This window comes from Brienomyrus brachyistius, chromosome 9 (assembly GCF_023856365.1).
Source record: "Brienomyrus brachyistius isolate T26 chromosome 9, BBRACH_0.4, whole genome shotgun sequence".
NCBI classification, from domain to species: Eukaryota; Metazoa; Chordata; class Actinopteri; order Osteoglossiformes; family Mormyridae; genus Brienomyrus; species Brienomyrus brachyistius.
In genome coordinates, this window is record NC_064541.1 from 21,887,512 (window position 1) to 21,908,905 (window position 21,394).

At 45.9% G+C, this 21,394-nt stretch overlaps 3 protein-coding genes and 1 long non-coding RNA gene across 6 annotated transcripts; 2 read left to right on the forward strand and 2 right to left on the reverse strand.

The window, feature by feature from the left end:
- Nucleotides 1–1,647: 1,647 nt before the first annotated feature.
- p3h3 (prolyl 3-hydroxylase 3) lies at nt 1,648–8,768 on the forward strand. The gene is made up of 16 exons (XM_049025014.1): nt 1,648–2,019; nt 2,289–2,473; nt 2,908–3,066; nt 3,517–3,706; nt 3,861–3,992; nt 5,572–5,714; nt 5,852–5,941; nt 6,064–6,116; nt 6,257–6,336; nt 6,417–6,544; nt 6,639–6,734; nt 6,815–6,965; nt 7,143–7,260; nt 7,528–7,603; nt 7,705–7,845; nt 8,264–8,768. The coding sequence occupies exons 1-16, from the start codon at nt 1,740–1,742 to the stop codon at nt 8,432–8,434; spliced, it is 2,193 nt and encodes a 730-aa protein (XP_048880971.1). The 5' UTR covers nt 1,648–1,739; the 3' UTR covers nt 8,435–8,768.
- LOC125748629 (uncharacterized) lies at nt 1,826–3,637 on the reverse strand. The gene is made up of 2 exons (XR_007399635.1): nt 3,501–3,637; nt 1,826–3,029 (listed from the first exon to the last, which is right to left on the reverse strand). It is a non-coding gene; the product is annotated as an uncharacterized LOC125748629 (long non-coding RNA).
- On the forward strand, nt 8,766–18,535 carry gnb3a (guanine nucleotide binding protein (G protein), beta polypeptide 3a). 3 transcript variants are annotated; one of them, XM_049025020.1, is made up of 13 exons: nt 8,766–9,440; nt 9,793–9,845; nt 9,955–10,087; nt 11,520–11,672; nt 13,489–13,643; nt 14,417–14,542; nt 14,803–14,948; nt 15,473–15,536; nt 15,757–15,919; nt 16,319–16,385; nt 16,899–17,100; nt 17,400–17,616; nt 17,703–18,535. In XM_049025020.1, exons 6-13 carry the CDS (start codon nt 14,486–14,488, stop codon nt 17,807–17,809), a joined length of 1,023 nt encoding a protein of 340 aa, XP_048880977.1. In that variant the 5' UTR covers nt 8,766–9,440; nt 9,793–9,845; nt 9,955–10,087; nt 11,520–11,672; nt 13,489–13,643; nt 14,417–14,485; the 3' UTR covers nt 17,810–18,535. The 3 variants fall into 3 exon arrangements, with proteins under 3 accessions (XP_048880977.1, XP_048880978.1, XP_048880979.1); XM_049025021.1 differs by lacking the exon at nt 9,793–9,845 and having other exon boundaries at nt 9,429–9,440; XM_049025022.1 differs by lacking the exons at nt 8,766–9,440; nt 9,793–9,845; nt 9,955–10,087 and having other exon boundaries at nt 10,942–11,672.
- Nucleotides 18,536–18,629: 94 nt separating this feature from the next.
- On the reverse strand, nt 18,630–21,319 carry cdca3 (cell division cycle associated 3). The gene is made up of 6 exons (XM_049025019.1): nt 21,189–21,319; nt 20,662–20,847; nt 20,460–20,577; nt 19,517–20,326; nt 19,163–19,251; nt 18,630–18,905 (listed from the first exon to the last, which is right to left on the reverse strand). Exons 2-6 carry the CDS (start codon nt 20,794–20,796, stop codon nt 18,837–18,839), a joined length of 1,221 nt encoding a protein of 406 aa, XP_048880976.1. The 5' UTR covers nt 20,797–20,847; nt 21,189–21,319; the 3' UTR covers nt 18,630–18,836.
- Nucleotides 21,320–21,394: the final 75 nt, after the last annotated feature.

Genomic DNA, 21,394 nt, shown 5'->3' on the forward strand with positions numbered 1-21,394 from the left:
TGCGCCGTAGTGACACCACACCCCTACTTACCTCATGGAATGGGTTAGCCCTGCTGAATATCTTTCAAAGTAAAATAATGACAAGAATAACGACAAACAAAAACATAATATAACAAATCACCGTCTGAGCACAAATATAGTTAAGTAATAATTGTTTTATTTCTCAAGTTGTCTTTGCAGTAAAACATTTACAACAGATATACTGTCGTGATAAATATCACCTAAAATCATTTACTTCATCGCATTAAACTTGTTTCAAGCATAGCATATACCAACAGAACATGGCACTGGGCTGGGGTCTCAGTCCATCACCGGTAACACACACACACAGAGGTTTGTAATTATAATATTTGTGAGGACTCTCCATTCATTTCTTTGGGGAAAACTCTAATCCCAACATGACGACCTTAACTCCTGCGCAGCTCTAACCTTAACCATAAGTAACCAAACAAAATATGAGGCTTGTGGCATTTTCACTTTTTTGATTGCATTCACAAATCTTTGTGGAGACCTGAAAAACAGTCCACACAATGTCAAAACAACAGGTTTCTATTACATATTACACACACACACACACACACACACACGCATGTGTTTGTCTTCTTTGTTGGGACTCTCCGTTTAGTTCTATGGGAAAAACCGTAATCCCAACAATGACAACCTTAACCCCCTACCAGCCCTGACCTAAACCATAAGTTACACCATTAGTGTGTGTGAGTGTTACCTGTGATGGACTGATACTGCAGCCTCACTCTGCCTGGGATATAAGACTACAAGACTTCTGCCATTTTTAGTTTTTTGATTGCAGTCATAGGTTTTTCTAAACCTGAGTTTCCGCTTGTGGAGACTGAAAAGGTGGCGACAACCTCACAACATCAAAATCACAGGCTAATTTTATCACATTCTGGAGACATTTGGGCCCCGCAATGTAATATACACATAACCCCCAACACCCCCCCTCCCCCACCACACACACATATACACACACACACACACACACACAAAATCACAGTAACTAAAAGCCAACGGATTGTAAGAGGGTAAAGGAACATCATATATAAACAGGGAGAACATCCACAAAATCCACAAACAGAACAAAAGGATGCAAGTTGCACAGCTATAACCCTGACAGCATACTGTTCGCTGAGGTATTGAAAATGGTAACATAGTAACTACAAAGTGGTATTTTGCATTCTGTCTTATTCTTTAAATGTGTTTCCCGCGCTTACTATTATCTTCCACAGTTTAAAACCACCGAACGCTTGCCTGTACTTTCAGAATTCTTTCCTTGTCATGTCTGTAAAGCGGGTGCACACATGTTCCCAAACCACGGGAGCACCGCAATATAACCAGCTATTTGACTTTGGCAGTCAGATTGCACTATTTGTACGCATTGACTGCTCTTTCACTGCACGTACGCCATGGAGAATGACTTTTATGTGAGCTGGTAGAATTCAAATGTGTCATGTGCATTTTGCGTCGCAGCCAAAACCGAGATATACTGTCTTTTGTCGGCTGCCTATGGTTTCCCGTTGCGTGCTGACGCCTCAGCCTTACACAGGGTTAGCGTGATTTGTTCGCTACCTCCCCCCATCCCTTTAACTCTGACCCTCCCACTATTCGCGAATATTGTTGAACCCCCATGCATTTCACCGCACATTCCTCCTTACGCCTTCCTCTTAGACCTCCTCCTCTTCCACTCCCCTCTCCTTCTCTCTCCTTCTTTTCTCGGACGTATTATGGCGCTCCACTCAAAAACTGCAGTTGTATACGTGGCGCTTGTTTTCGCTCATGTTTCGTTACCGTTTTTCTCAACGGAAACTGCATCAACGAGTGGCCCTATAGACCCTTATGATGCCCTGTATTATACGGGGGTCCGGGCTTATTTCAGGAAAGAGTGGGAGAAAGCGGCGGAGCTGATAGAGAAGTCGATCGCATCCCGGGAGTCACTTTTCCAGACACGTCGAAAATGTCACGACAGCTGTGTCACAGCTGGACACGACCGGCTGCCTAAACTGGGTATTTGATGTTTGTGTGCATGTGTATGCCTGTAAATTCAGGTTGCAGAAAATCGTTTTCATTTACCTGCTGTTACAGCACTCGTATGGTTCACGGATAACTTACATGGATATTTATACACAACACAACGCATGCATGATACAACTTAACTCACTTTTTAATGTTTTAATGTTATAATAAGATGAGGAGAGCTGCAGCTTTGTAATGAATTTTGGATTTGTGACTAATGTAGCACTTAGATCATTTATTTCTTACATATACCACTTCAGATGCTGAGAAGGGCAGTTTGTGGGACTTATGGGCTCTGGATTGGGTCCAGCGGAGGGCTGAGTGTGTCCAGCACTGTCTCACTCAAGCAATCAGCCCAGCAGCCCTGCTCCCGGTCTCTGAGGACATCCTGTATGAGTTTGGCATCCGCAACCCCTATAACTTCCTGCAGGTCACGTACTACAAGGTAGCCACCAGTTCAGGCCTGCATATGTATGCAGTGTATCTTCTGCCCTTCAGCACAACCCCCTCCACCCAGTGGAGCCTGTTACCTCTCCACACCCATCTACTCAAATTGAATTACTCAACCAGGTTATGGGGACACACAGCTGCTAATTTCCCTTTTTTCACTGAAAACACTGGTCTACCACCCTTCGCAGAAGAATAAATACATTGTAAGAAAATCTGTACAAACCTATGGGCCTGTCAGCCAATTAGATAATGCAGCTCGATAAGAAGTCATTACATGTACAGGTAGCCATTTGTATCATTTGCACATATTGCTGAAAAGACATTAAATACCATTATTGTACGGCAATTAAGCCCAGCAGTGTATGTGATGAACTCTGCACTCTTGATTGACTATATTTCTGTAAAATCAGTTGTGTGTTACGCCCCCAGCTGGGGAGGGTGCACAGGGCCGTATCTGCGGCTCACACTTTCTTTGTGGCCAACCCAAACCACCTTGAGATGAGGAACAACTTGGAGAAGTACAGGCGAATGAAAGGAGTGACGGAGGAGGCCTTTCAGGACAGGGAGAGAGAGAAGAAGAAGCACTGGGTGAGGCGGGGGCTGGGGGGGGCACTGGAGTGATACTCTGTGGGACACAGAATGACGTAGAGATTCTCTGCATTTCCTTTTTTTACATGCACACTCAGTGAAACCCTGCACTCATTAGCTCTGCTAGTATGGAGTGTAGACTATCTAAGATTTTCACTCAATAAGAAATTAATTGCTAATGCATGAGCTATCAGCCGCTATCACACGATTACAGCAGGCGTAATTGGATAAAAACTAATTTATATTGCTGGTAAATGTAATTAAATCATGTTCCACCAGGGGGCAGATAGCAACCACTTAACCTTAATAACCCAATTACCTGAAATAATCATTCTTAAAGTGCTGTACATTGCGAAGATGGTAGTTTTATTTAAAAACACCAACAGATTATTGTATTATACAGCTGGATTATGACACAAAGCTCTCTCCCTTACCGGCTGCCTCGCTCAGTCACTGTATGACTCGGCAGTGCTTTCGGAGTCCTCCTCTGAATGGCCCCGTGCAGTGGAGGAATGGAGGGAGTGCCTGAAGGAGACGCTGAAGCAGACAGAGGAGTGCCGGGTGCAGTGCGTCGTGGAGGGGCAGCGTTTCCCTGAAAGAGAGCCGGAAGCCTCGGAAGGCATGTTTGAGAGGGCTGCAGGTAGAGGGCGCTCTTAACTATGCCTGTTATTTCCATGTCATTGAAGATGTGCCTGCAATAGTGCTGTTTGTTTATAACCATATTTTTCTCCTTAAACCTTATATTGTAATGATGTCACTAAAGTCACTAATCACACATACAACTTCCTATGCAGCTCTCTCCCTTTCCTTGCTGGCCTGTCAGCAGTCGTGTGTGTCCGTCGTGTCAACACGACCCGGAAGGATCTCTCCTCACGAGGACCTCCTTCCGACGATACTGGAGCACTTACATATCGCCCAATTCAAAGGTCAGAGCGACTCATTGCTTTCCTGGGTTATGTTCGAAATGTCCACTCGTCTACTATATAGTGAGTCAGCTATACTTTAATGCTGTCTGAATTCTGAACTATGAAGGTAATCCGCTATATAGTGCATTACAAACCAGTGTGAAGCACACCAAAATGGAGTGTATAGAAGCTGGACCCTACATTGGTTAATTTAGACCATCATACACTGCAGTCTGTCACATAAATGTTGGAACCATATTAAAGAAACGTGTTCAGTCTGAACTGTAAATGTTAACAATTTTAAGTAGCTCAGTTATAACATACTTGCAGATCAGCTATAACAACAGTGGCAGGGCTACCTCTGCTTTAAAACAAATTGTTATTTTAATGTATTTAGATGCTTTACATGGGTAATGTTAGCACAAAATTAATGCAGTATATTGAAGATTAGTATAAAACTAATCTAGTTTAAAACTAGTTACAGCTGCAGTCCCCATCTTACTTGCGTAGGTGAATACAGTACAGTGGAGTATGTTGTAAATAAAGCTACATGTAGACAAATTTGTATTGTAAAGGTCTTTAATTTTTATTTAAATGTTGTGAAGATATGTCAATTACTACATGTATTTATCCAGAAATAGCAACATTGGTGCCCATGTTCTGGCATGTTTTTTTATCACAATAATAAACAAGTACAAACATTAGCACAAAATATATAATAAGGAAAAAAGTAAATTTTTCAACGTTACACTTTAATCTTAGAGGAGATGTTCTGGCATCTGTTTATGCAGCAGGGATAAAAATTACAAATATTTGGCGTATAATTATACAGCAGCGTAACATCCGCCGACTGTCCAAAATGCATGAACCTCTGCCTGCCCTTATCCCCAAGTAATTGTTCTATATAGCGAACACTATATAGTAAGTGACTGACTGACTGAGTGACTGAGTGACAGTAAGTGACTGAGTGACAGTGAACGACTAAGTGACTGACTGAGTGACTGTAAGTGACTGACTAAGTGACAGTAAGTGACTGACTGAGTGACAGTAAGTGACTGAGTAAGTGACTGAGTGACAGTGACTGACTGAGTGACAGTAAGTGACTGAGTGACAGTAAGTGACTGAGTGAGTGACAGTAAGTGACTGAGTGACAGTGAGTGACTGAGTCAGTGAGTGACAGTGAGTAAGTGACTGAGTGAGTGACTGAGTGACAGTGAGTGACTGAGTGACAGTGAGTAAGTGACTGAGTGACAAAGTGACTGAGTGAGTGACTGAGTGACAGTAAGTGACTGAGTAAATGGGTGAGTGAGTGACAGTGAGTGAGTGACAGTAAGTGGGTGAGTGAGTGAAGTGGACGTTTTAAATACAGCCCTGTTTAGCAGTTATAAAGAAGAAATGGTGTGCTTACATTGTAAGTTCGATCTTATTAAGATTAAGATTGACTTTATTGATGCCGGGGGAAATTTGGATACATACAGCAGCAAGAAACTAGTGCACAAATAAATTTGGTGCAAACAAATTTTAAAAATACACAGTACTAGTTACATTTTTTACATTTTTGTCCATCCTAACTTTTCCCTTTTGATTGCTGCCCTGACAGCGGGAGACCTGAAGGGGGCAGTGCAGACCATTCGCTCTCTCCTCCTCTTCTATCCATCCGATTCAGATTCTCTCTCCAATTTGCAGCTCTACTTTGACACACTAGGGGGTGACACTGAGTCCCAAGAGGCACAGCCCTCAGAGGTTGGTTGTTGGTGATGTGGGAATATAATCTGTTTTCTCATAGTCTGGTGTGAATGCTGTGCTCACCTTTGCTTTGATGCTCTTCTGCCTCATCTGGTTGTAATGTTTTTGTTACCTGGTGTTCTTTTCTTTCCCAGGAAATTTCCGGCTATGTTAAGAGATCATTACTAGAGAAGAAGTTGCTGTTTTTTGGAGCTGAAAACCTGGATTTCAGTTTCATGGACCCAGTATGGCTACTGTTTTTGTAGTGGCTGCAGCCAGTTACACAGTGCAGTGGATGAAGTTACATGTCATACATTTAGTGATGGGATTCCAGTCAGAATTGTTTATTTGTGATTTCCTACCCCAGGACTTATGGACACCAGAAGACGTTGTTCCCGAGTCCTTGAGAGAGACTTGGAGGTGAGTCATTGGCCTGTGTATATGTTCACAGCTTGGGAATCTAGTGGTTGGTTTTAAAGGATACGTACTATAGGACAGTTAGTTTTAAGAAAGTCAGGATGTAGTTTTTCATGCTGATGTCTAACGTTCTTGCTTCCCAGAGCAGAGAGGGAGAAATTGCAGGAGAGAGAAAAGGAAGGACAAAGGGAGGAAGAGATGGATGACAGCGGTTTCTATGCAGGTAAAAATCCTCTCCCTTCTTCCGCTGGAATTAACACTGCGCAAGAGCTTTGATAACCATTTCTTTAATCTGGCCACTAGGGGGTCACGTTCCTCTTGTTGGGGTGGATATTGTCATGGACAGCGAGGCCCTGAACGGGACCAATCGCGTTGTGCTGGATGGAGTCCTGTCGGCAAAAGAATGTCAGATCCTGCTGCAGCTTGCCACCGTAAGCCCCGGAAACGGGGGGAGAGAATTTTGAGCCCGGTGCCTGTTAACCGGCACACAGGTGTGAGCTGCTCTCTCCCTCTCTGGCCTGACAGGCCGCTGCCGCAGCAGGAGACGGCTATCGGGGCCGGAGGTCCCCCCATACGCCACATGAGAAGTTTGCGGGTCTCACCGTCCTCAGGGCTTTAAAGGTAAGTGGCCCTCCACACGCAGGGTGTCACTCTCACCAGCCGGACGCCACGTGACCGTGCCTGTTATCCTGTCCCCCAAGACGGCACAAGATGGCCTCCTAAACCAGACAGATGTTAAGTTGCTCCATGAGATCGGGGAGAGGGTGCGTACCCTTCTGCACTCCTACTTCAGGAGCCCCTCCACCCTCTACTTCTCCTTCACCCACCTGGTCTGCCGCACTGCCATTACAGGTACTCTATCTATCTATCTATCTATCTATCTATCTATCTGTCTATCTGTCTATCTATCTATCTATCTATCTATCTATCTATCTATCTATCTATCTCTTAGCCAGACTGGTTCACCTTTCTGTGAGCCCCCTGGTGGCTCAGCTCTGTTATTGCATGCGTGTTGGTATGTCCATGCAGGTCAGCAAGAAGGAAGGCAGGACCTCTCCCATCCAGTTCACGTGGACAACTGTCTGCTGGAGGCCGAAACATGGCGGTGCTGGAGGGAGCCGCCTGCCTACACCCACAGGGACCTCAGGTTTGGGGGCTGCTGGCTGGGCTGCAGCGGGTACAGAAATATGCCGATATAAAGACATTTTCGGCAATCTGTCACAAACACCATTTAGATCTTATTCCATGGGGAGCAACAAAAATGCTTTGGAAGTACAGAGTGTGAATCATCAGCACTGTTTGCATAGTAGCTATCGTCATGATTTGCTTTGCTTATTCAGGATCTTGTTCATTATCACACTTGCCAGTGAAGGGCTTTTATGGTCTGTTATTCACCAGTTCTTTGTCTTTACAGTGCCTTGCTGTATTTGAACGATGACTTTGAGGGTGGAGATCTCTTCTTCACAGCCAGAGATGCTAAGACTGTATCAGTAAGGAGCGGAATGCCCTGATGTCATACGAACACGTGAGATGGTCTGGCATTTCGGCTCCTTTTCACATCACAGTGTCATTCCTCTTTGCTCCCCTGCAGGCTACAGTGAGGCCCGCTTGTGGACGCCTCGTGGGGTTTTCCTCGGGACCCGTAAACCCCCATGGGGTTACCGCTGTGACTGCCGGACGGAGATGCTCAGTGGCTCTCTGGTTCACTAAGGAGAAGCTCCACAGAGACATGGTGAGATGGACCATGAGGTTCGCAAAAGGGTACAAAAAAAGACGTACAGTGTGATTGGAAGTGTAACAAGCACTCGCAGTCACTCTATAAAGAGCAAGAGATGATACCAATCAGAATAATTAAACCTATCCAGGAATAGTGGGAGAACGTATATTAATGCCTGATAAAACAGAAGAAATTCATCAGTTGGGCTGAGGTGTTTATAGCACTTTGTAATATCAGCCTGTATCAATCCATAATGTTTTCCAAAATTATATGTGGTAGGTTTATGGTTCAGTATGGTGTTGTGTTTGTCACACAAGCTGTACGTAGTTGGTTTGGATTGGGTCGGCCTCGAACCTCGCTAACCAGTTGGTTGTTGGTTCAGTTTGGGTTTGGGTCGGCCTCGTGCCTCGTTAACTGGTTAGTTTTCCCTTAGGAGCGGGAGGAGGCTGAAGCTCTGTGGGCAGCAGAAGGACAGAATGTGAAGAAGGCCGACGATGAGGATGAAGATGAGGCCCACGGCACCCGGCGCTTGGCACAGAGGCAGGGCTCCAGGGAAAAGATTAAATCCAAGGACAGAGTGATAGTGGCGCGAGACGAACTGTGACCTGGCAGCAGGAGTGGCGCCAAAGAGCCAGCACTTAGGACTGGATCACAGCTTGCCTTGTTTCCTGTTTTGGCGTCTGTGTTTGGCTGACTTCCTGCACATTGCAGATTTGTATAGTGGTTTCACTTGCCCATGTGACACACCCCATCATCCCTGATCCTGCCCTCCATCCCCTCAGTGTCCACAAAAACCTGGGTTCTGTGGTTTAACCTGTGCCTGACAATGACCCATTGCCTTGGAGTCAGGAGGTTAACCTTCATTAACCAATCGTGATAGTCCTTTCCTTCACCACATCCATGTTACAGTGTGTATGTGTGTGGGGGGGTGGGGGGGGGTGGGGTGGGGTTAACTGTGGGGTCAAGCTCACCCGCGTCTTAACACTGATGCTTCGAGAGAGAGAGAGGGATAGAGGAATATAAAGGGAGAGAGGGATTATGGTTAATCCCTCACAAACGAGTGAATTTGTTTATGAAGATTAAAATCTCCATTTAGAATATGGAATTGTAATCCAGGAGTAATCATTCAATCACTGACATACAACACTCCTCCCCCATCGCAACCTGATCCATGTCACATTTAACCCTTTCTAATTAACCCACGCCCTTCCATCAATCTCATCGTTCTTCATGTATTACCAGACCATTTGCAGGAGATCCCTGTTTGTATAGTATGATAACCCTCTCAGTTCCTCTCTTTACCATAATCCATGTTTAGCAATGGAATGAGTTCAGGGGGATAACGCTTGTGCAATGAAATGGATGTTAATTTCTTCCAGTGCAATACAATGTGTATATAAAGTGCAAACAGTTGCTTTCAATTTTGAATATATTTCTGTGCCAACAATTTACCTCTTTTCTTTCTCCAGGAACTAAAATGAGAAATGATCAGATCATTTATATACAAGGTACTGTGCCAGTAAAGCACCACACATAGGGCTCATAGTATAGGAAAGCTAGAGGAAGAGCAAGGATTAGTATCCATCTTGGGGAACAAAATCACACTGCAGGTCGGTGTCTGTGCAGATCTGATAGCTCACTTCAGTTTGTGCTCTTTTTTCAGTCTTAGCTCAGAATAACATGGCTGCCCTGAAGCTTATCTAATGCGTGATGCCAATAAGAGGAGCTCCCATCAATACAGGAGATCAGATCACGACCTTCCCTGATCCCGATCTCCTTTGCTGCTCCGTTACATTCACTTGCTCTTTCACCCTACTTCTTTCTCCATGACCTGATGCACAGCGGGCCATATTAACAGTCAGGGACAAGTCTTTTGAGAGTTGCTGAGCATGTCATGTTCTGTACTGCTCTATAGCTCAGCTCTCGTCACACTCGAGGTCCTTCTGTTGGTTTCATTTTCAGAATGTTCAAGGATTCAAACCATTCAAAGGAGCTGTCACTGCCACATGCACCAAGTACAGCGAAATTCTCACTTGTGTGAGAGTATGACAGACTCAAGACACCATATGTACAGAGAATAATAAAGAAAGCACTGCAGCCTGCTGGGTCGATCCTGTACTCTAGGTGGCAATTTTGGAGAGCAGTCACACTGGAGGAGATGCTGACCTCCTGCACCAACCACTGAATACACCAATCCTCTGGCAGTTGGAGCCCAGATTTGCATCCCCATCCATGACATCCTCCATGTAGGCAGCAGGTGAGGAATGGCTCTGCCGTCCTCCGGGTGGGCAGGAGGTGAGGGATGGCTCTGCTGTCCTCCGGGTGGGCAGGAAGTGAGGGATGATTCTACCGTCCTCCTCCATGCGTGTAGGCAGGTGAGAGATGGCTCTGCCATCCTCCTTGTGGGCAGGAGGTGAGGGATGGCTCTGCCGTCCTCCGGGTGGGCAGGAGGTGAGGGATGGCTCTGCCGTCCTCCGGGTGGGCAGGAGGTGAGGGATGGCTCTGCCATCCTCCTTGTGGGCAGGAGGTGAGGGATGGCTCTGCCGTCCTCCGGGTGGGCAGGAGGTGAGGGATGGCTCTGCCGTCCTCCGGGTGGGCAGGAGGTGAGGGATGGCTCTGCCGTCCTCCTTGTGGGCAGGAGGTGAGGGATGGCTCTGCCGTCCTCCGGGTGGGCAGGAGGTGAGGGATGGCTCTGCTGTCCTCCGGGTGGGCAGGAAGTGAGGGATGATTCTACCGTCCTCCTCCATGCGTGTAGGCAGGTGAGAGATGGCTCTGCCATCCTCCTTGTGGGCAGGAGGTGAGGGATGGCTCTGCCGTCCTCCGGGTGGGCAGGAGGTGAGGGATGGCTCTGCCGTCCTCCGGGTGGGCAGGAGGTGAGGGATGGCTCTGCCATCCTCCTTGTGGGCAGGAGGTGAGGGATGGCTCTGCCGTCCTCCGGGTGGGCAGGAGGTGAGGGATGGCTCTGCCGTCCTCCGGGTGGGCAGGAGGTGAGGGATGGCTCTGCCGTCCTCCTTGTGGGCAGGAGGTGAGGGATGGCTCTGCCGTCCTCCGGGTGGGCAGGAGATGTGGGATGGCTCTGCCGTCCTCAGGGTGGGCAGGAGGTGAGGGATGGCTCTGCTGTCCTCCGGGTGGGCAGTAGGTGAGGGCTCTGCCCTCTTTCTCCCTCTCTTTCACTTTCTGCCCACTCTAAATCATTTTGCCAAAGTCTTAAAGCTCTGGCCCTCCTGTCAGTCATTGCTTTGTTTCTGGGCCTTAACCAGACGTTCCCCTCAACATTATTCCACATATAATACATACAAGAAATTAATACAATTCAAAGAGCTTTAAGGGGAGGTCAGACCTCCTTGCACTGTCTGCCCTTTGGTGCTCCTTGTGTGGTTGAGCAGTACGGCGTTTTCCCCTCGCCCATGAATGAAGTGCAGCCCCATCCACATTACGTAACAGCACTCTGTCCTTCCCTCAATATCCAAGCCCCCGCTTTCATCTTAACTTGCTTCCCTCCAACCATCCTCCATCACTGCACACCGCACCCACTTTTGTGTTTTGCCCAGGCTGCCTCTGCTCTCCCATTGGTTTTCCTTGAGCGACTCTCCATTCGCCCTCATCCCCATCACTCTGTCCATTCCTGGGCTTATCCTTTCATCCCTGATCTCCCTTCATATCCTCCGATCCTCATTTGCTTCTCTCAGGAGTGACGGAGAAGGAGGGAAAATCAGAGCAACATTTCTGTTGACGTGTGGGAGGAAAAAGTAAATGAAAGACAGAAGGAGTGTGGGATGATAGGAGAGGGTCCTCATCAGCGGGGCGGCTTATAAAGAGGAAACTGCATTGTGGGTGATAAGGTGAGTGAGTGATCACATGGTTACTGTGTGTCTGTCATCGTCCTCAACAGTAGATCAGCAGAGTCGCATCACTACACCTCGCGACCGTCGGGTCTGTGCTCATCCTAGAAGCCATTTTCACCATGTAAAAAATGACAATCAAATACTGCACCAGCAACAATATCAACATAGTATATTTCACATTAGATGAGGTATTTTTATTATTCGTAATAGTCCAGCAACTCCAACTTTTAGTATTACCAATAGTACTGCCATAACTACTGAAACTACTAATAAATCAACTATGCATAGAGCATTAGAAATTATTAGTACTGCAAAATGCTGAAGTGATTCTTATAGTGTATAAATGTTTGAAATCTTCAAACTATGGATTTGAAATCTGAGCATTAAGCTTTCAGACGCGAACAGACGTGAGACGTGGCTGGTGCCCCTATTTCGAGGCAACCAGCCAAGTATCACAATGTGGCAACACAGCGGCTGGGCCACGCCAGTCTCCATGGTAACAGACAGCCAGCGGTACTCTTCCTCAATGCTCCCATTACCAACTTTCACAGTTGGATCCATTCAATTACATGATTCTAACAATGTAAGCTTGCTTTTGGGAAACGCACCCCGGGAGCACTGGGAATGGGGATAACCTGGGGATAAACCTGGGGATACTGGGGGCCCCGAAACACCACCGCAGTTTGGAGGTGGGGCCTCAGGGTGAATTTTGCCAAGGAAGCCCAAGATTTCCCTACTACAGACAGTTACAGACAGTAGCCTCACCATCGAGACAGGGGCCATTACACGATTGACAGGTGCATTGGCCGCTGTTTAATCAAAGAGGGGGATCAAGCGATTAAAGTTCCAGATCGAGATCGTCATTGTTGCCTGATGTATTTTCACGGCGTGGCAGGAGAGTTCTCGTTAACTAAACCGCACTTATACCCCGCATTTTTGGGAGTGTTTCAGTAGAAGCAGGACATTAGCATAATCACTTACACACCATTTCAGAAATACAATATCCTTGTCATTTAAACAGAAGCCTGGACATCTGAATTATCATAAGTATCCACAAAGATGATAGTTGCAGACAATCCTACTTAGAGAACTGGTATTTGAGAGCCCTGTAGGTTTAATTAAAGTGTTTCCATTTACAGCCTTTACTTCAGTATGCTGAATATAAATTGACCTGCTTCACTGGGCACTATGCTTAAATCTAGCAAATAATGAACACAGCATTCAGTTGTGAATAGAGCAAAGACCAAAGCAGCCATTTTGACTTATTGCACTCAAAACAGCTGACTCTCGATCACCCAGGGTGCAGCGATGGGAGGGGTGACAGAGTGAGTCAGAGCTAGATGATCGCACCCTGTACACCAAGGGAAGGCGAGAGCCACATTTCCAGCGTTGGCCAGCCACACCCAGGCTCTGTCTCTCTGTCCCAGCACTTATCCAGATGTAAAGAGCAGTCAGTAAGCCGATGATAGCAGATTTGATTCAGGCTTCGCTAAAAAGCTCTGCTGGGATTTAAGCCCCTCTGTTCCCTCTCTAGGGTGAAAGAGCCGCTCTATCGCTTTTGGGCTTTCTTCTTCCATCACAGTTAATGGTTTCGTCTAGCATCATACATTGAACCCTATTAGGGTACCTGCTCATTATAAGCAGTAAGCAATAGTCAGTAACCTTATTGAGTCCTGTGCCGTCTTTTTACATCTCTTTCGTTGTGATAGACCATATATATTTAATGTATATATTTATATGTCAAAAGTGGAATCTCTCCCTTCCACTCAGTCACCCAGTCACTCTCTTGTCGCTCTCCACAAACAAATTTTAGTCAAATTCAGCTGGTCATGAGATTTGATAGACGCAGACAAACAGAAAAGAAAGCAATAGAACGAGAGCAGAGGAGAGTGCCACGAAGAACAAGATAAAACAGGCGTGATACAAAACATCTAAACAGCACAGTGTACGTCGTTTCTGCATTTTGAGGTGAGTCCAGATAACTTCACATCATACTTTTTGCTTGAAACTATTTGACTGCTTGGATGCGGCAATTTTATAGTCCGTGTATGATGACACAGTAAATGATAAAAAGAACATTTTAAACAGACTTTTTTTGTTTGAGAAAAGAGCAGTTGTACCATCATGAGTTTCCAGATGCTGTTTTTATAAGGAGAGAGAAAATATGTATTAAACTTGATTCAATAAATTAGATTTATCGGACATTTAATAAAAAAAAATATCTAGTACATAAATTGCACCAGTTTTTTTCATTACTTTAGTTCTGAGATAATTAAAATTTGTTAAGATGACAAATGAATGGAATATAAAACAAATTGCAAAAATACTCAAAAGTTCAGCAACGCGTAAAATGAACAGGTTAACTGTTGTGTTTATGGTTTAATTGGGTAAGAGTATATTAGATATCTATGTATTCGTACGTATGGACCACTGTTGCGTATGTTGAGATAAATAGCAAGTTTTGTGACCATCTCGCAGTGTTGCTGCACGGGCGTGCACATGCGTTTCTGAGCATCAGCAACTTTGCGAAGGTGCATTTGCAAAGCAGTTGAGGGACATTTGAATTGCAAATACCTGCTCAAACAAAAACTTAGCTAGAAAGTCATTAGGGGCAAACAAGATAACCTTGAATAAAATTACTTAAAATGCTGAGAAATTTAGATCATATAATGCAATTAATAATGAGAAAAGCACTGGAACTAGCATAAGGCCAGTTATTATTTTTATCTTTTTCTACCCAGCATTTTTTCTGTCAGCCTGAAGTCACTTCCTGTCTGTTGCCATCGGTAACAGCACCTCCACCAGTTGCCATGGGTGAAATGGATCAGCTGCGCAAAGAGGCGGATAGCCTCAAGGAGCAAATTACCGTCAGTGTTCGCAATCTACATCTGATACACTGTATCTCAGCGCAACTTTAGTCACTTTCCAGCATCTATTCATTTTTGCTGGATTAACTATTTAAAACATAAAGTTATTTCTAGAGAATAACAATCTGTGATCCCTAATGTATTTCCTGTACTAATATTGTAATTTGTGACCCGACACTGGATGATTATACAGCTGAATGTTTTCGTGGCCCTGAGTGTCCGTCTGGCTCAGCTACAGTGTCTGCTTTCCCCCCGGGCAGGCTGCTCGCAAGTCGGTCCATGATTCCACCCTGGGGGAGGTGGTGGCGTCGACGCCTGTGGTCGGCCGTGTTCAAATGAAGACCAGGAAGACTCTGCGGGGTCACCTGGCCAAGATCTATGCCGTGCACTGGTCCACTGACTCCAAGTAGCTGTCATTTTTAATTACTGCACCCTACACACTGGCAATCTGTGCTGATCACTGACTTTTATGGACATTTCATAAATATCACAGCCAGAATGTTACAGTATAAAAGTCAATGTTACAAATTATGAAAACTGTGCATGTTATATACTGTAAAATAGTGTATTATTAAGACATCAGGCAAGGGATTTTAATGCCATCATATCATTAGAAGCCAGTTTTATTTACTCTAAAATGATATCTTACAGTGCGTTGTAAATAGCTCATTGTTCTAGATTACTGAACCCTGTCCAGCCATCCTTCCATCCATAACTGTTCACCCAGTGTGGGCCACTGAGCCACTCTTCGTATTCAGTTCTCAGGCTCAAGTGACATTTCCCTCCCCCTGATAGAGACCTACAGAATAGTGGCATCAGCGACCAGGCTGACTGTACTCAGTATGTCATGCTGACAAGAAATAAGCAACATTTGACTTTTTATTCCTCGTTTTTCCTCCACACTGATGGCCATCTGTCTCCATGCTCTAGGCTGTGCGTCAGCGCGTCCCAGGACGGCAAACTCATCGTGTGGGATAGCTACACCACAAACAAGGTACAGACAGTCACGTCAACCAAATACTGTTGCTGTCTTATTAAATAAAGCCCCATACAAAGGAAAAAGACATTAGTTTATCAAAAATGTTTAACAATATTTTTCTGTAGTTCTTAGCTACTTAGAGTATTCTTAATGAAGCCAAACAATAAGAATATTTCCTGTCTGCACAGGAAATGAAGTCAAAGCCTTTGTTCCTCTTTCTGCCCTCCCTTCCTAGGTGCATGCCATCCCTCTCAAGTCATCATGGGTGATGACATGTGCTTATGCTCCTTCCGGAAACATGGTGGCGTGCGGCGGCCTGGATAACATGTGCTCCATCTACAACCTCAAGGGCAAAGATGGCAACGTCAAGGTCATGCGTGAGCTGGCCGCACACACCGGTAAATGCACACAGTCTTTGAACATTTATAAACATAAATGAAAGGTTAATCTTCTTTTTATGGTAGTTCCTAAGTGTTTACTGTGAGTGCATGAGGTCCAAAGGGGCTAAGCATTGTGTTTTACCTGAAAAGGACAGCTGGTAAATGTATGTGTACAATCATGCTCTTCTTATGAACAGTACATATTTTCGCACACTAACATAATTCAGCTGCTTCAATGTTTGAGAGAAACCAGCATTTTTCCTGAGCTCAGATGAAATTCAAGTGCTGGGTCTTTCACGAATGACCCTGAAAATAGCCAGACAAGCACTTCCTGCACCCACCAGAACTGCAAGCTCATTGGTCAGAAATGCCTTGTAAAGCAGCCAATCAAAACACTCGATATTGTCACTTCTCTAGGGTACCTATCCTGCTGCCGATTCCTGAATGACAGCGAGATCATAACTAGCTCTGGTGACTGCACTTGGTAAGGAGTTATCATCACCCAGTAACTAGCCTCATCGCCCATGCATCTCCTTTGACCACTGTTTCCCAACCCGGTCCCCGGAGACCCCCTAGACAGGCCATGTTTTTGCTCCTTCTCAGCTCCTGCTATTACTAATTATTATTGTACTACTGCTATGCTGCCTGACTGATGATCTACAACATCAAAGAATCTTACTGTAGTACCTCTGAGCAATGCACTCAACCTGAAATGCTTCATTAAAGACAGTCATCTACAATACCACATGACTAAACATATTATGACATTTAGGTAGCAGACATTTTTATGAAGGCGGGGTCAACCAGTCCCTGGAGCAATGGGGGTTAAGGGCCTTGCTGAAGGGCCCAACAGTGGCATTATTCTGCCAAGCTTGGGATTTGAACTGGCAACCTTCCATTCAAAGGCACAGCATCCTAACCCACTGAGCTTTGCTCCTGTCTCATGTGCGAGTCCCCTGCATCACGGTGCACCCCTTAATTTTCCACTTCTCACCAGCGTGCTATGGGACATCGAGACGGGCACTCAGAAAACCATTTTCAGCGGCCACATGGGCGACTGCATGTCCCTGGCCGTGTCACCAGACTTCAACCTATTCATCTCTGGAGCGTGCGATTACACGGCCAAGCTGTGGGACATCCGGGAGGGTGCCTGCAGACAGACCTTCTCAGGGCACGAGAGTGACATCAATGCCATCGGGGTGAGGTCTCAATGCCGGGATGCTTATGGACAGGACTGGGTCATGTTTTGCAGGCCTGCCCATTGGTGGTCCTTTATATCAGTGCTTCTCAACCCGGTCCTCGAGGACACCAAGATAGTCCAGGTTTTTGCTCCCTCCCAGACAGTTGCCAGTACCAGGAGCTGGGGGAAGCAAAAACGTGGAATGTTTGGGGGTCCCAAAGGACCGGTTTGAGATAACTGCTTTATATGGCTGAGTAAAGGTCATACTCTGATCCCCTTCCTTTATGATCAGTGGCTCACACATCTTTGCTTCCTCAGTTTTTCCCGAACGGGGATGCTGTACTGACAGGCTCCGATGATGCCACCTGCAAGATGTACGACCTACGGGCCGACCAGGAACTTATCACCTACCAGGATCCCAGCATCATGTGCGGTGTCACCTCAATATCACCCTCCCTGTCCGGACGCCTCATCCTGGCCGGCTACGATGACTTCAACTGCAACATCTGGGACTCGCTGAAGGCCGAGAGAGTCGGTGAGTTCGATGGGGGCAACCTGGATGGACACAACAGACAGAGGGCGCTGTTTAATATAGCCAGTCACCATGACTTTGTCCCACAGGAGTGCTGGCTGGTCATGACAACAGGGTGAGCTGCATTGGGGTGACACCTGATGGAATGGCAGCCTGCACAGGATCCTGGGATAGTTTCCTGAAGGTCTGGAACTGAATTCGGCCTCCAGAGAGCAACAGGAATGTCCTGGAAAGTGTTCTAGAAGGGGGTGATACAAATGAATATTAAAAGAGATGGATCTAATGGGTATAGCCACTTGGAAACAGTGGGGGAAAGGGGGCATTTCATCCTTTTATCATTTTGGGAGACCCAGAGGGAGATATTTTTTCTTTCCTTCACACCTTTTTCTCTCCTTTCTCCCAATTTACACCCGGGAGAAATGGAATCAGGCATGAGTTCCCAATGCTTCCAGGCAGTCTCACAGAACAACACCTGCAGTATAGCCTCAGAAACTAGCTGTCGCACATTAAAACCAACTTCTTTCATTTGTTTAGATTTTCCCAATTGTGCATATTTTCCATGCAGTGAATCTTAACTTTAAATCCATTTTAAAAAGCAAATGTGCAACTTCAGCACTTCTAGTCTTCACCCTTGTGAACAAAAAGAGGCAGTGACACAGGACTTCCTCCAGGAAGGCGATCGGGTTGACGGATTTAAAAAATGCTCAGTACACTGTTCTAAAAACCTGGACCCCTCCCCCCCAAATTCTGCTTTAGAGATTTGACCCCATTTTCTCTATAGAACAAAGAAACCCTTTAAAATAACCCACTTTCCCATTAAAAGTCACTAATTTCGGTACACCCTGTTCCTCAGCTCTTCCTAGGATCTTACACCTACCTAATATATAAGCTAATCAGTCTTTCTTGCCTTTGTAGTAATTTATATACCTTTCTAATAAATACAGAATTCTAAACTGAATTTTACTGTGTTTGTCATCAAGCATTCATAGTGATTCTTAAATAAGCATGAAAACATCCAATTTTTAAAGTCATTTTATTTACATATAAAACAACACAAATAAAAATGACAAGACAGCAATATTCACAAAAGATCAATAGGAAAACAGATTAGTGTGAATTCCAGCAAAGCCATCTGCTGGCCAATGGGAGAAGTGAATGCCCTGCGCTACAAAGCGGTTTCCAAGCAGTTTTGGCTGGGGGTGCGGACCACGCCTGCGAGCCCATCACTGGTTCTCCTTGTCCACAGACAGGATTCGTCTTGCTCTGTCAGGAGTGGTCATCTTCACCTTCATCTGGCCAATCAGAGGAAGCAAAAACATGAACAGCCAACAGACTTGACTCAGCCCATCATTGAAGAAAAAAAAAAAAAAAAAAAAAAAAAAAAAAAAAGTCGACTTACGACATATTTGTTATGGACAAAACGTTTATATAGCTGTAATCTTCCTACTAAAAAGCAATGCCTTACCTGCCTGAACATAACCCTGATTTGATAATTCATCCTTAAATGCACATCAGACATAATGGCCTTAGCTTGGGCAGTGCCGAGTACCTGAGAAGCATGGTCACGAGGGGGATTGTTCTCCTTGAGGATCTGTAGAGGGGAGCGGCCTTCAACTCCCAAGACCTTGCCACACCTCTCTGAGCATGGAGAGGCAGTAAACCATTAGACATGACAGTATGCTAGTGCCAGGCAGTACCCACTCACCCATCACTGCTTATCCAGTACAGGCATATAATGAACCTGGAATCCATCTGAGGAAGCACAGGGCACATGCTCGCACAATCTGGGCACCTAGAGATGGACACTCATCCAAACAGCATGTTTTTGGACACGGAGGACACACAAGATTACACCCACGCAAGATTAAGGAGAAGATCAGAAAACACTGAGGAAGTCACTAACCCCTCTGCTTCTGTTTGGTCATCTGCCCTCTGTTCTCGCTTCCGGTGTTCTGTCCATTTCGGAGAGAGAGGGGGGAGGCACCGCTCCTGCCTCGGCCTTGAAGCCCCCTGGCCCTTACTCCAGCAACACCGAACCCCACCCCCAGCCACTGGGGCTTAAACACCACCTGACTGGGACTCTGGGTATTAAAGGTGGGCAGTCTTATCCTGTTTTCCCCAGAAGCAGGCTGGTTCTGGGGGGGCTGGATCTGACTGGCAGGGGATGGGCAACAAGGCACTTCGGTCTCTGGTTGGCATTCTGCTGTGCAAGTTGAAGTTTCAGCCTCACTGTTAACTAGTGGTGCAGAATGGATGGAAGGTTCTGGGCTTGAAGGCCTGGTACCTTCAGGAAATACTGACTGAGCATCCTCAGCGACAAGGTCGTTGAGGGTGTCAGGGTCAAGGGGAGGATTACAAGACAGATGAAGATCACCTGCAAGGGACAGTGATGAAACCACCCCTTCGTGGCAAGTGAGAAGGCTGGAGCTCAGCTTGACATCTAGAGGTGGGGAGTCGTCTACCTCATTTTCCAGAAACTGGTTAGCCTCTATTCCCATTTCCACCTCAATGTCTGAATCTGAGTTTGGAGATGTAATGGGATCCAAGGAGGGGTTAAGGGGAAGAAGGAGCTCAGTGGAATCCATTTCCCCTTCCACATCCCCAGTGAGGTCTTTGAGTTTAGGAATGGTGTGGGAAGGTGGAAGTTTAACTCCCTCCTCCCCATCATTAAGGAGGAGCATACCAATGCGACGAGTAAAGGAGCGGACTGTGGCTGGAAACAGGAAAATCAGAGGTTAGTACCAGTTTAAGAGAAGCTACTACATGCAAGAAATACTCATAAAACCAGGCAGAACATCAAGTCAGCAAAGTTCCATATGGTAAAAGTATCAGAATGCCATCCCTACCTCTCACCACCTCCTTCATCGGCGTGCGGGAGATCCCTGGGGAGGGTGAACGGGGGTCACTCATGGGAGCTGGACGCTCACACGCGACCTCAACGGGACCTTGCGATGCAACGCCCACCTATGGCGGACAGATGTTACACTCTTCAGAATCAACTTCAACACATAAACGGCAGTTATACAGGTTACCAAGACGCGCACGCACCTGTATGGGTGTACGGTCGATGCCAGTGGTGGGAGATCGGGGGTCGAAAAGGCGGCAGACCCGCTCGTTCCTCACTCTCCCACTGGGCTCCGGCTTTGAGGGGGTCACTGTAGTCTTACTGTTGCTGGCACCCATGTTTTCACCGATAAATCTTCAAAAACCAACGAGCTGTTTTGTGGACAATGGCTATGGATAAAGTACAACGCACAGCAGTGTCTTACCCGACCATTTAAAACGAAAACTAGCTGGAAACGCTCTCCGTTTATGCTGTTACTCCAAGTCTGAAAACGGTCGTGTTCATGGTAGAAACAAATTGTCGTTGCTTTGTTATTCCCAAGCGATATCATAAATGCGATCACGTAGTTTGCTAAGACACTACGAATTTAGTTAATCATCTAACCAAGCAATCCCACGATCAAACACAATCATTTAAACTAACGTAGGCATTAACTAGCCACAACCATTTAATTATTTTAAACATATTACCCCGACACGCTTTCCTCCGTAGATCTTTCACTTTTGCTTACCTTCACGCACAAATGTCCTTTTGACGGCACACGTGCTAATCTCCTTATATATTTAAGTATCTTCGCTTCCCAAGTCAGTTTAATCCTTGTTATATGCGGCCAATATTTAAATGTGTTGCGGCGTGCTTCCAGCGATTTTCAAACCAGCCAATCGGCGAGCTCTTCAAGCATGGCATACGAGGCGCTGATTGGCTGTCACTGGACGA